General features: G+C 35.4%; 2 protein-coding genes across 4 annotated transcripts; both read right to left on the bottom strand.

Moving 5' to 3' along the window:
- Positions 1–48: 48 nt before the first annotated feature.
- On the bottom strand, positions 49–3,701 carry LOC130711444 (PHD finger protein ALFIN-LIKE 4-like). The gene is made up of 5 exons (XM_057561065.1): positions 3,436–3,701; positions 3,276–3,308; positions 2,295–2,523; positions 854–989; positions 49–605 (listed from the first exon to the last, which is right to left on the bottom strand). Exons 1-5 carry the CDS (start codon positions 3,692–3,694, stop codon positions 357–359), a joined length of 906 nt encoding a protein of 301 aa, XP_057417048.1. The 5' UTR covers positions 3,695–3,701; the 3' UTR covers positions 49–356.
- A 3,202-nt stretch (positions 3,702–6,903) lies between these two features.
- Positions 6,904–11,899, bottom strand: LOC130711860 (alpha/beta hydrolase domain-containing protein WAV2). Of its 3 annotated transcripts, none has more exons than XM_057561634.1 (8): positions 11,365–11,899; positions 10,836–10,871; positions 10,615–10,693; positions 10,465–10,519; positions 10,278–10,394; positions 8,330–8,494; positions 7,861–8,104; positions 6,904–7,221 (listed from the first exon to the last, which is right to left on the bottom strand). In XM_057561634.1, exons 1-8 carry the CDS (start codon positions 11,600–11,602, stop codon positions 7,208–7,210), a joined length of 948 nt encoding a protein of 315 aa, XP_057417617.1. In that variant the 5' UTR covers positions 11,603–11,899; the 3' UTR covers positions 6,904–7,207. The 3 variants fall into 3 exon arrangements, with proteins under 3 accessions (XP_057417617.1, XP_057417615.1, XP_057417616.1); XM_057561632.1 differs by having other exon boundaries at positions 6,904–7,199; XM_057561633.1 differs by having other exon boundaries at positions 6,904–7,295; positions 11,365–11,898.
- Positions 11,900–13,884: the final 1,985 nt, after the last annotated feature.

Raw genomic sequence — 13,884 nt, 5'->3', positions numbered from 1 at the left:
CTGATCAACCAAATGCAACTTAGGTACAAATATATACCTAGGTAGTGATTGAGGTAAATGTAAGTCTGAATACTATCAAATATTAAAAAAAAATATAAGTCTGAATACTATCAAATATTAAAAAAACATATCCACATAAATTCACGACAGAAATACTGAATACATATGCCGTACCAACATGGCATGACAAATGAAGTCTAAGCTACGATAACTAGCTAGAAGTCCGCCATGATTAAAAGTATGTTTGGCTTGAAATTTCAAAGCCTCTAAATGTATGTTTTCACCAATGGAACTAAATCTTTGCTTTCACATTGGAATGCTTTACTAAGGTGAGGACTAACCACATCCCTACGATATCAAACCCGAACTCTCTTACTGCTGCATGAGGGGCACTTATAATGCTTAATGTGTTCTGCCCGGGCAGGAGTGATCTTCACACACTTGCCATGGAACCAGTTCTCACATATGTCACAACAAATCCAGAACTCATCAGATGCATAGTTCTCCCCACAAGCGCCACACAATGTCTCCCCATGCTCCTCATCATCTTCTTCTTCATCCTCGTCCTTTACTTGCTTCAAATACTTCACTGATTCAGAGCCTCCCTATTTAGTTCCAATAAGGAAACAATAATGCAGACGTGACATGTTAAGAAGGAAATAAATAAATAAGTAAGCAGCATGACAATTATATGTAAAAACCAAGAATAAGGAGTTTACAGAATATTAAAGTGACTCGCTGCCGATGTTTTACCAGGGTTTAAACATTATCTAATGTGATTATGACCCTAAAAAACATGTGGATAAAAGAAAATGATAAACAAGGAAGAGTGGAGGATAAGGGATTGTCTTACCGCTTTTGAACTGGTCTTTGTATTGTTGCTGGCGATGTTTGAAACTGATGACTTTTCCTTAGCCTGTTTCTCTGCAGTTTCGGTCACAACCTCGAATATTGTAGGTAGATCATTAATTAAAGCGTACAGGCGTTTCCTGCAAAGAGAATTGCATATTATCATAAACCAGGATATAAATCACAGTTATAAATCTACCAAACACAGGCGGCAATCAATTTGTTGTCTTTGATTTGTTGACATTTATCATATACATCAGTTCTCTATTCCATCCAGCTTGTTTAGCATCCCTGTCTAGAACCAATAACTATGCCAAACAATGACCAAGACACTTACAAGTACTTGTTAGCCAATCCAAAATCGAGGAGGCTTAATATAAACAGTTCTTCTAACATATGCAACATTGCATAGTAGCACAAAGATATAAAAGTGGAAATTTATATTGCAAAAGAGAATATTTATTACATCGGAAATATAAAAGTGCAATAAATGCTTTATTTTCCAATAAAAACTTTTCAATTTTGTATCTTATCCTAGGCATTGTTGCACAGGTCAGAATAACCTTAACATAAATGGAAATTTATAGCTAAGCTAACATTCCATCATATAGACACAACTAAATGCTGAAACGTGTTAAATCCTTTTATATCTATGGAGAGAAAAGCTTACAATCCCAAATGCAAATTCTGTAAAAGGTGCCTTTCTTCTACAATTACATTACTGAGTATGCTCACAGTGCTATTTTCTAAAACTGATCATTAGCAAAATACATTATGATCCAGCATAAGGGAAGAATAAGAAGACTGACAAAGAATATTGCCTTGCTTATGCTTTTCTTGGGTGCTTTTCCGTTTATATAACAAAAAATTAGGCACTCTAACCCACCCATGACAGACTGAGTTTGTGAATTTTTGTTTTTACTTAAAACCTTTTCCATGAAAAATGTACTTATCCAGGAATCATAACTCAAGTCAAACAGATACTCAGAAGACAATAAACACAGGAGAGAAATTCATATGGCTGTGAAACAAAAAGAATCCCTTGATCTTCATTCCTAAACAATATTTCTTGTAAACAATAAATTATCATGTTTTTCCATAACCAGCGTGTTCGTATCAAATTTCATTTGTTGGAAGGGGAAAAATGCTTTCATTTGTAGAAATAGTATCAGGAAATCAACTCAGTAAAATGTAATACAAACAGACCATAACTAATAGCATATTTGAATCAACCTTTCTTTCCTTAGAAGCAATTCTAAAACCAATAAGCTACTCACAGATGTTTCTCCCTATAATTGATTTTGACATAGAATCAATTGTAGAAGAATTTGCAAACATGCGCAAGAAATAGAAAATGACAGGCATCCAAAACGTTTTCGCGTCCAACATAGAAAAAGATTGCTTGTGCACCACACAATAAAATAATCAGAAAAACCAAACCACACCTGGTAGCTTTGTCAAAACCAAATCTTGCCCCATAGAAGAAAGCCACAGAAAGTAACCAGGCATCACTATGAACAGCAACTAAAGACAGCCAGTCCTTGTCTTGCATGCCATCCCTAGCAAAGTTTATGCCCAGTGCAGGCTCCGGAAGTTCCGGAGGAACTTCTTCAGCAGGCAAATTCACTTCCCATTGCTCATTAGGGAACCCATACAGACAAAGGTTTTCCTTCTCTGCAGCACAACACAAAAGTTAAACAAATGAAGCATCAATACATAATTACACTTTAGTTCACATGCATTGTCAAGTTAATTTCCTCCGCCCTGCCCATCATTTACAACATGATACAATAATCTAAACATAGCAAATAACAACCAGGAAAAAAAAATTAGTTTAACGAAACACGCTATTTTTTATATTGTTAACCAAAGTATTCCCAGTCAGTAACCGTGAGACTAAGGTTCAGTTTGGAAAAACAGCTTAATTAAGCGCTTATTCATAAGCTATTTTATAAAATTTATTGAAATAAATTGAAAATAAGCTATATATAAGCATAAGCTCTTTTTCATAAGCTGTCCTGAGTAGCTTATGAAAATAAGCTCAAAACAGCTTATGGTAGGTCATAAGTTGTTTGCATAAGCTCTGCCAAACACTGACATAATGCTTATGCCATCAGATAAGCTCAAATAAACTCTTCGAAACGGGGCCTAATTTCTCGCCTGTCAGCGCACTAAGCTGTAGGTGGTTGGCCAATGAGTTTCTCACCCAGTTACTTAAGGGACGAAATGCTGAACCACTACACTATCCCACTTGTTTGAAACGCACTATTTTTGAGTAAAATGCAGAAACTAATTATTAATGACACAATCATGCAAGGAAAATAAAATGAAAAATTAGTATGAATTATAAATACAGACTCAAAAAAACATGCAAAAAATAGAGAATGAGAGAGCAAAGACTTAAAAAAAATGTAAGGAACCCTAACCAGGATTGCAGAGCTGGTAAAATTCTTGAACATCTGGCAAATAAGAAAAAAGCAAAGTTGAATGTTAGTCAGAATGTGTATGATGAAAAACAGATAAGGAACCCTAAAACTTGGAAGTGGGAAAACAGGAAGAAAAGTGGGAGTGTTGGGTAGAAGATACCAGTGGTGAGAGCCTTGATCATAGCGGCCCTACGGCCCATGAAGTCCTTGAAAATCTCTTCGACAGTGCGAGGGATAGAGCGCGCTGCAGCAGCTTCCATTGCTAAAAGTGATTTTGCCTGCAACAATGGATAGATAATGAAGAACCAAACAGAGAATAAGAAGAAGAAGTAGAAGAAGAAATTGTCAGTGAGCAGCAGAGAGTGAAGAGGGAAAAAGCAATTAAATTGTCTGTGTGTGTGGATAATACCCATAACCATAATCAACTCAACCACCGTTTCTTAAATTAAATTAATAACACAATCATATGCTAAACTTCAAATTTAAAACCATTAGATAAATTAAAAGTGCTTATCAAAAAAAGATAAATTAAAAGTTAATGATTAAATTACTCTTGATTTTGTAAGTGAGTTTAATTTTTGTCACTCAGTCAAAAAATCATGTTCAGTGGTGGTTAAAAATAGCGGGTGATTGTAAAAATGACCGCCACTAAATTTCATTTTTCCACCGAGTGACTAAAATCAAACTTGCTTGCAAATTAGAGACAAATTTCACTATTAACCCATAAATTAAATTATTTTAAACAAAAAAAATAATGAGTTATAATATTATTTTTTTGAAACTAATGAGAACGTACGGAAATAATAATAATAATAATTAGTAATAGTAGACACTTCCATACAAAATAGTAATAGTAGACATACTAGGAATTTGTTAATATGTATTGGGTAAACTATGTGCTCTATTTCTTTTCAAACAACTCATAAAAAGACTTACTTCACTTTGCTTCCCCTTCTGCCACCTAACAAAGGGATCTCCTGACAGGTCTTCCTTGCTCACTTGTTCCCTCCTGCATGCATTCATGGAGAAATATTAAAATCACGGTTATCAAAATCGATTCAGATGGGTTGATTCTGTCTAGAAACAGCTTTGGTGACTAATTTGAACAACTAGAAAACAAAAGCAATGAGAAACTGATAAAAAAAAAATAGAAAACTAGTTACAAATTGTATTCACAATGTCCCAAACTCGATGTCATTTCAGGCAGTGCTAGTAACTACCCCAACTCTACAATCACTGCCCCATTGACATAAACACCATCTATGATTGATATGCTATTGTAAGTATGGCGAGATATAGTAAATCACAAATGAGTGTGTGTTTGTGTGTGTATGTAAGAGAGATGGATGAATAAGAGAGAAATATCGTAAAAAACTCAAAGCAGTAGAAGAAAATAGAATATGAATGAGAGAGAGAAAGAGAGAGAGGCGAATGACACTATGCAATAAATAGTGAAAAAATCATCTCCGAATAATAGTTTAAGTGGTAAGAGTTATGAGACATATAAATTGGGTGGGGGAGCTCTAATGATCAATCTCTAATGAGTGCAATTTATCTTTCTGATATACGAAAAATAATAGTGAAAACCATAGGTAGTAACACAACTGCATCAAACTCAATACAAATATAATCAAGTTCAAATAATGTTAAATGAAATTCAGCACAAAATATGTGAAATCTACAAAGTAAACAATTTAAAACGTAAATTAAATTCATCTAAAATGTGAACTCTAACACTCAAAATATTCAATAAAAAATTCAACCAATCCAAAATGTGAAGTCTTCATAAGCAACTCATTTTTAAGGGTATTCAATTTTTAAGCAATTCACGGGGTAAGGAGAGTGATCATTATCCCCAAATTTTTATTGGGGGGATTTCCATCTCCGCCCCATCACCACATGAAAAATTTTCCTAAGATCGGAGCCCTAACATGACACCGTACCCCCACATGGATCCCCATTTTCAAGTGAAAATTTTCATCCCACCTAACTAACATATTGTAAGAAAGAAACTACATTATACCCAAAATTAAAATTAAAGGTTTCACTCCATAATTGATGACAACTAAAATTTGCAATCCATGTATCCCATACCAATAATTGAATAAAATCTATAATCATGAAAGGGTTTTAAACCGATAAAAAAATTAAAAACTAGTTAAGAATTGCATTCACATCTTGTGTCAAACTCTATGTTATTCCAAGCTGTGCTAGTAAGAACACAACCCTACCATCACAGTCTCATCAACATAAACACCATCTCTGATTGTTGTGTTTTTTGCAATTAGTGAGAAAAAAGTGAAAAGAAATAGTAAACCACAAATGAGTTGGTGGGTGTGTTTGTGTTTGTGTGTGTTGTGAGTGAGAAAGAGAGAGGGGAGAGAGGGGAGAGGGAGAAAGCTAAAGAAATACCGTAAAAAAGTCATAGCTCTAGTAGAAGAAAATTGTTCAAAATGTGAATGTATAGAGAGAGAAAGCCGCATATATATATCTCATATTATAAGAAAGATATATTAGACTTTTTTAGAGTGGGCCGGCCTAGTTTGCACTACAAACCAAAGTTAAGATTACGAGTGTCACTACATAGTTGCTTCGAAATAAAATTTACAATTCATATATCTTAATTTTATCAATAATGAAATCAATTATATAATTTTGAAAGGGTTCTAAAACAATAAAATAATTGAAAGCTAGTTAAAAATTACATTCACAATTTTGTCTCAAACTCAATCTCATTTCAGATTTGTGCTAGTAACTACCCAACCTCTCATAAACATACATAAACACCATCTCTAATTGCTATGTTGTTGTAATTATGGGGAGAAAAGAAAGCGAAATGAAATGGTAAATGGCAAATTAGTGTGTTAGAGAGAGAAAAGGAGAAAGAGGGTGAGGGAGAGAGAAGAATAAGAATAACATACCTAAGAAAGTCAGATCTGGTAGAAGAAAATAGTTCAAAATGCGAATGAGAGAGGAAAAGAGAGCAAGAATGAGTGGCGGCCGCCGCAAATCTCAAATATTATAAAAAAGATACATTAGGGTTTCTTAGAGTGGGGCCAGTCTGCACTGTAGCCTAAAGTTAAATTACATGTTTGACCGCATAGTTGCTTCGAGTATCTCTCATTTCATTTATAGAAATCATGGTTTGAATCGTTGAGTGAGCCGCATAAATATAGTTGTAGATATTAGGGGTGACAAAACGAGTTTGGCATTCGGGGCAACCTGCTTAACCCACTAAATAGGGTTGGGTTGGAGTCTCAAACCCACCACCCCGCTTTGACCCGCCCCATATAACCCACTAAAAAAAAGGGCAGAGGCGAGACAAGTGTTAGGAAATAACACAACTGAAGAAGAAAAATAAACCAAGAACGCAATCAACAACACAAGAATATAACGTGAAAACTCCAAATTCGGAGAAAAAACCACGGTCGTTGTCAAAACCAACAACCAGAGAATAAACACTATGTGAAAATTGTTAACAAGATTGAACCATAAGAAACTAAAAAAGATTGTCCTTTTGTAGTTTTGAAACTTTTACTCGGAAGTAAATCTTAGGAGCTAAATTGGAGGTCATGATGATATCAATGTGGGGGACTGTCTTATAGCTTGGGATTTGATATCTCCGTGAGAGTCATAAAAGACATGAACACATTCATTAAGATATGTTTTGGTTTGGTCGAAATTCATTTATGGTAAATGTATATATGGATTTGATAATTAATAATTAATCTACATGTCATTTGTGAAATTTGATCAGACGTCAAGAATGTCGATGCCGAACAGTATAGCAAAAGAGAAATCACAAATTGTTTGGCCATCTTCCAAGTTCTGGAAACCACAAGCAACCCAGCCAAAATTGTACAATCAAATGCAGCATCATGTCCTAGTAGGAAGCATCTTCTTCTCATAGAGAGCTCTTAGTGGCTGCAGCTTCAAAGGGCAGAAACTGTTTGAATCCTTAGTTAGCCAATTAGTATCATTCAAATAATCTAATCTCAGCCAATCACCTCGCAACAATATCTGGCAGCAGTATTAAAACATCAATTAAGAAGTGACCAAGAGCAACAAAACATAAGAGATTGCTAACAGAAAACAAATCATAACGCAGAGCTCTGTAAACAGGAAAAGACAAAAAAGAAAGAAAATGCACACGTGTAAAAAAATACAAAATCTCACGCAATTAATTAATTAGAAGCTGCCCTGAACTGACTGTCCCAAAAGCTTGAAGTGTTAGGGGAAGGCACAAAAATAATTTTATATTATATTTCTAACGTGTCTCCTCAAGCAAGAGCTGTTGTCCTTAATATGTTAAGTACAGTGCAAGCTTTGCGACCTAATTTGACTTCTGAGTGCACAGTGCACATTTTCATGCATTTTGAGCTAAAACTTCAACTCTTTATTGGGATAATGGGAGCAACAAGGATTGAACTGCATTAGGATAACGGTCACAGATGCTCTAATACCATTCCATGAACCAGCTATCTCAGATGCTTAAAGATATATATATATATATATATATATATACTTTTTTTATTTCAAATGCATCTCAGTTGTGAAACACAGCACACACACACTCACAATATACCGTTTCCATTTTGGGATGATCCGTCTTCCTTTTTCTCTGGAACATGCTGCTCAAGAAACTCCCGAACTGTGCTCCAGTAGCGGTCACCACCAGTCATCCAAGTGTCCATATGCATGCCAGTGGGAAACTCCACAAAGAGACACTGATTATTATGGGTAGCTGCCTTAGCATAGAGCATTTGCATATGTGATGGGGGGATCATCTCATCTTGCAATCCAGATAGAAAAAGGATAGGCTGCTTGATCTGCAATTAAGATGGTAATAAAATGGTGATGCACAAACACGTGAATCAAGCCAGACATTCATAGAAGAATGGGTAAGAAGCAAACCAATGCGATCCACCTTAGAAGAGAGGAAAAAAGTGAGAGATCTTAAAAAACTAAGTCATTATGCCCAAGTGACTAGTGACCTAATTCTAATCAGTGGAGTAAAATAGAAAGTAAAAGTTAATCATTCCAGCATCCCTTACCTTGCCAACAACATCAATAGTACTCCATGGAGAACGTACAAGAAAATTGAGGAGTCTAGGACCTTTTGAACCACTGCCTCCAATAAACCACTTCAAAAAAGGTAACAAAACTCCAGCCATATCCAATATTGACGTGAATGTATTTTCAAGTATCAGTGCAGCAACCTAAAATGCAGAAAGAAGGTCAACATATAATGTAGACTAAAGGTGCATAAACAAAGTGAGGCTGAGAATAACAGCATGGAGATTCCTAGCTAAATTTCTGAAAGAAGATTGCACCAGTCTTCGGCTAGACTACTATATCTAAAATTAGTTCCAAATGCATCTCTATTTTCTACATTAAAGAAATGTCAGAAGAAAAAAGCTATTAACACGGTGCAAGGAAAAGCCTCCAAATATCACCTCATTAAGTACACACCAAACTCGATTTTACTTCATACATGAACCAAAAATAAAAAATATAAAAAATCTGGAGTGATATTGAAATAAGAAAACGGATAAGTGACCATTTCAACAGCTCTTTGATTTTACTTAATTACAAGTAATAGCTTTTTTACTGTACACAAACAAATCAAGATCTATCAAAGTGAATAATATTGTTGGTCAAATGGATCATTTCAAGAATAAATCAGGGTTTTATGGTAGTGCAACAGCTATGGATGGACTAAACAAAACTCCAATGATGTGGTGGGATTCATATGATGATGAATTCCCAGAGTTGCAAAAGTTTGCAATTCGAACATTGAGTTTAACATGTAGTTCCTGTGGTTGTGACTTGTGAGAGTAATTGAAGCACCTTTGAAATGGTAAGATTTCATATTTATGGAGAAATGCATTTTATTCTTTGAATTATCTATGATGTTATGTGCAAATTGATTTTGTAATTTTCCAGGCTCACGACAATAAAAGAAACCCTTTAAAGCAAAAGACCATGAATGATGTGGTATTTGTGACATCCAACACAAAATTAGGGAAGAAAAAGGAAGCTACGAAAGAGGCAAACTATGACATTGAGGATGTTTGTTTTCATGATGACTGGATTGTGGAGGACAAGGATGACCAAAGTTCAGATATGGATTTGGATGAAAACATTCAAGTTAGAGAAGATGTGACGAATGGGGTTGGTAATGCAAGTGCACATATAGACGATTTTGAGTTTCCTCATGTTGTTGATGATGATGAAGACGCCAATGCGGATTCCATTAATAAGAATGAATATGATGGTTTGGCAGATGACGCTTAATTGGGATCACTTGCACCTTCCTTGCACCTAGCAGCACCTTATGAACTCATGTTTCTGATGAAAAGCTTATATTATGACTTAAGGGACCCTATGCTTATGGATTTTCAGTTATCCTCTAATGATGTGAATCATAGGTTATTTTCCTGATCTGTGAGATTTCTAAGTGCGTCTATGTAATGAAGTATAATTTTGCATTTCCAGTAGGATCTTAGAATTTAGTCTATAATCATATGATTTACAATCGTTCACCCCCTTCCGATTTTGATGGAGATCCAATCTTGACAACATTGGATTGCAGCACTTGGAAAGCACTACTAGAATTGTGAGATACAAGCCTATTAGCAACACAATTTTTTTCCGGTGTGAAGAGTTTGTATCAGGGAAAAGGGCAATAATATTGGCACAATCAATGATCAGCAACAAGATTGATTCAACAGACTCAATTTTCCTCTCATATTAAGTTGATTCATGAAATGAGCTATGAATTATCTATGATAAAATAAATTTTAGCAAAAAAAATTTGGAGCAACATTATCCTGTCTTGCAACATGCCTTCTCTTGTGAACCTAGCTAGCCATAATGCATAAGGTATCATTATAAAGAAAATTCTATGTACTGGATCCAGGGCATCAACCGAAATACAAAACTAACAATTTTCACCAAGAAAAGCATAAAAGTTAAAACACATAGTTTACCAGGAGGTACCTTGTCTGGATTATTTTTTGTTAGTCCAGCTCCAACTGCACCCCCAAGTGATCGTCCAAATACAACTATTCTGGATGTATCAATATCAGACCTTTGAGAAAGATGATCCAATGCAGCCTGGGCAAAATTGGGAAAATTTTGAGTGAAAAAATTATATGACCAAAACAAGGGTATTACAAAAGCATACCTGAGCATCCTTAGTAATACCATGCTGAGAAGGATAGCCATCACTTGCTCCATAGCTGTGTAATTGAACAACACATAAAAATCAGTGCCAAACCGCTAACACAGAGCTTTAAGAAAATACTAAAATTAAGGTGCCAAGGCAGATGGATACCCTCGGTAAGAAAGCAAGAAAATATTGCACTGTAACTGCTGCAACATTATTCGAACCATTTCAAGACGATGAGCAATATCTAAAAGTCAGCAGTCAAGGCCTTCAAAACCATAAATCTGATCAAGTAAATATATATATATATATATATATATATATATATATATATATATCAGTCAATAATCACAACTTAACCCTGAAATCTACCACCGCCAAAAGGATACTTCCAGCATTCTCTTGGAAAAACAAGATGGTCGGACCTGAGAATGAAACATAAGAAATTAAAAACATATTAAAACAACACCTGAATCACAGAAAAACACTGAATTAAAAAAAAGCACATGTCAAATGTACAATTATAGCATATTTGAATCAGCTTATTTTTCCACAAAATAAATACTAGCACCCAGAAGCTTCTCCTAGAATCAATTGTAGAATGATTTCCAAACATACTATAAACCATTTTGCTGTAAAAATCACTTTTCTCCACTTATTATCCTACTGCAGTTAACAGCCAAACCATTTTATCCAAAACAAAATAACTGGATAAGCAATTTCCCATCTTACTAAACATGATTCCATTCACAAGAGAAGCAAACAATACCCAATTCCCTTTCGATCTAAATTCCAATTACCCACATGCCAAGTTTATATTTTTTTTGCTTCACTTCAATTGTTCAAGCAAGTAGGGTTCGATTCTCAGGTAGAAACGAAAAGGGGTAGCAAAAATAAAGTTGAAATTCTGAATTGAACCTCTGCAATCAGGGAAGAGCTTGATGAACCAGGAGTGAAGGCGAACGCCGTCGGAGGAAGAGAGCCAAACGTCCTCGTAGGTGAGGCGGAGACGAGAAGGGTTGATGGCGTAGGATTTGGTGAGACCAGGCAAGACGGGGACGTAGACTAGCTTCTCCTGAAGCGCGACGAGCAATGCCATTCCAGCTACCACCAAGCCTCCTACTCCGTACAGCAAGATATTCATGTACGAAACCATTGTCTTCTTCTCTCTGTGATCTGAAATTGTGAATCTGAATTCTGCAAATTCTTCGACTGTTGCAAGAGTGACAGCAATAGCAACCAGAGGTGAGTGAGTGAGAGAGAGAATTGGAATTGGATTGATTGGGGCCTCTTTGTGTTTTCTAGGGAGAAACAAACCCCAATGGGAATTTGGCTACCAATCTGCCTTGGATTTGATGGGACACAAATAGTGTGTTTCCATGAGAGAGAAAGAGGACAACATTAAACAAAAGAGAATTTCACAAGAGACTCAAAGTAAGGAATCCAAAAAGAATGAGTTTATGATCATGCTTTTAACACCACCTAAGACTTAGGAAGAAATAAAGAAGATTAGGAAAGATGCAAGATATGGTAAGTGATGTTGCAGAAAATGTGAAAAAAATAAGAAGAAAAGTCGGTGGAAATGAGATTGATAATATTAGAATTTTGAATGTAATTGAGTAAGGAGAAGATCTCTGCTAAGGTAAGAGAGAAAGTGTATGGAAAGTCATTTCGAAGGTTGGATCGTAAAGTAAAATCGGAAGCTAAATCTGAAGAGTTGATGCTCAGGGCGAAGTGATTTGGAGAAGAGCGGGAAAAATAGCTTGGCCTAGAAGTGTTAGGTCAGTTCGAAACCAAACCTAGGGAGTTCACAAGTTGATGATCGGAACGTGGAGATGACATGAAGGCCAAAGTTCAAATTACTGGAATCGAGGCAAGACAATCATGTCTAAGTTATTCGATGGCGTACCAAATTTGAGGTGAGTCATGGCCAATGACACATTTTTAAGATTTTGGGTAGTACACATGATGAGAATCACAAACTTACATTCATAACAATTATGGAATTTGAATGTATGACAAGTTAAATCGAAGTACTTCTGAAGATTTTGAAGCCTCATGTTCAAACTCCAAAGTCAGACAAAGTGTTAGCCCTAAATTTATTTCTAGTAGTAAAACAGTAGTTATTTTGCAACGGAAATGCTTAATTGCGCAATTAATGTACACCATGACATGCATAACCAGTGTTATTTGATTTTGAAATTATCCGATGTCGTGCTCTAATTTGTCGTGATAAATAGCGGGGATCATTTTCTAAATACTATACAAAAAAGATTGGTGAACATCCAAATAGTGCAAATCACTATCAGACACTTACTTTTGTGGTAGTTTTTAACTGTCACAAAGTATTTTGGCAGTTATAAATCGCCACAAAAGTGAGGTGTCCAAGAGTGGTTTGCACTATTTAAATATTTGTGTATCATTGCTCTAGATACTATAAATAAGAGTTTATAACCTTGAAAAGGGTTGGAATGTCTATTGTGGTTTGCACTATTTAAATATTTGTGTATCATTGCTCTAGATACTTGTTGATACCAAAATTTTATATATATCATGTGCCAGAACCTTATAATTTCTAGTCGAAATATGGTGCTGGTTTTGGTGTCGAAATTATATGTTGATGGAGCATTGTTCATGGTATTGGTTATCAATTCAACTATTTTTTAATGTGTCCAAGTTGTCTAATTGATTGGTGAAGTTCTCGACTAAAGACAAGGAAAAAGATGGCAACTGTCAAAGAAAGTGGAACGTGGCAATTATGGAGGTGGAAGTGGTGCAAGGAGTTACCTGAAGTATAGCTACGGGAAGTTGACACAAGTTGTTGCAAGTTATTTTATTTGTAATTATGCCAAGTATGTGGCTATAATGTAGGGAGTTATTTTCTAAGATTTAATCTCCACCGTAGGATTAGAGTAGCAGTTTCCTCTTAAGCTCTATAAATATCAGTTTGTAATATGAACAAGGGGTTGGATTCCTAAATGACTGCAAAGCTCTAAAAAAGCCTTCAAGCCCACGGTTATGGCAAACGGCTTCAACGAGTGTGCAGTAGACGGATTCCTTCCACCATTTACCATTCCAGTAATGAATTTGCTTCGTTCTTATTTGTTTTCTCTTTGATTACCTTTTGATTCCTTGCGATCTTTTTTATCTTCTTTTAAATTTCTACTTGTTTCTACATCTATTGCAATACTCACCGGAGTGTTGTTTCTTTCAAGTTGTCACCGGACAACTTCTTCACTTTTGTTTTCACTCTTGAAAACACACATAAATTGCCTGTAAGCCGTCGGACTTGGAGAGCCCATGAAATAGGATCTGATCCTTGAAATAATTAATTTACATGTGATTTTACGAAAAATCAGTGTAAACAAATTGGCGCTAGAAGGAGGGTCATTTCAAGTTTGAAGCAGGGCATGTGTGTTCGAAAATTTTGGTTTTTAT

The sequence above is a fragment of the Lotus japonicus genome, chromosome 4 (assembly GCF_012489685.1).
Source record: "Lotus japonicus ecotype B-129 chromosome 4, LjGifu_v1.2".
Classification (NCBI taxonomy): domain Eukaryota; kingdom Viridiplantae; phylum Streptophyta; class Magnoliopsida; order Fabales; family Fabaceae; genus Lotus; species Lotus japonicus.
Note: the sequence above shows the minus strand (reverse complement) of the source record. Positions and strands in the feature narration are given on the sequence as shown.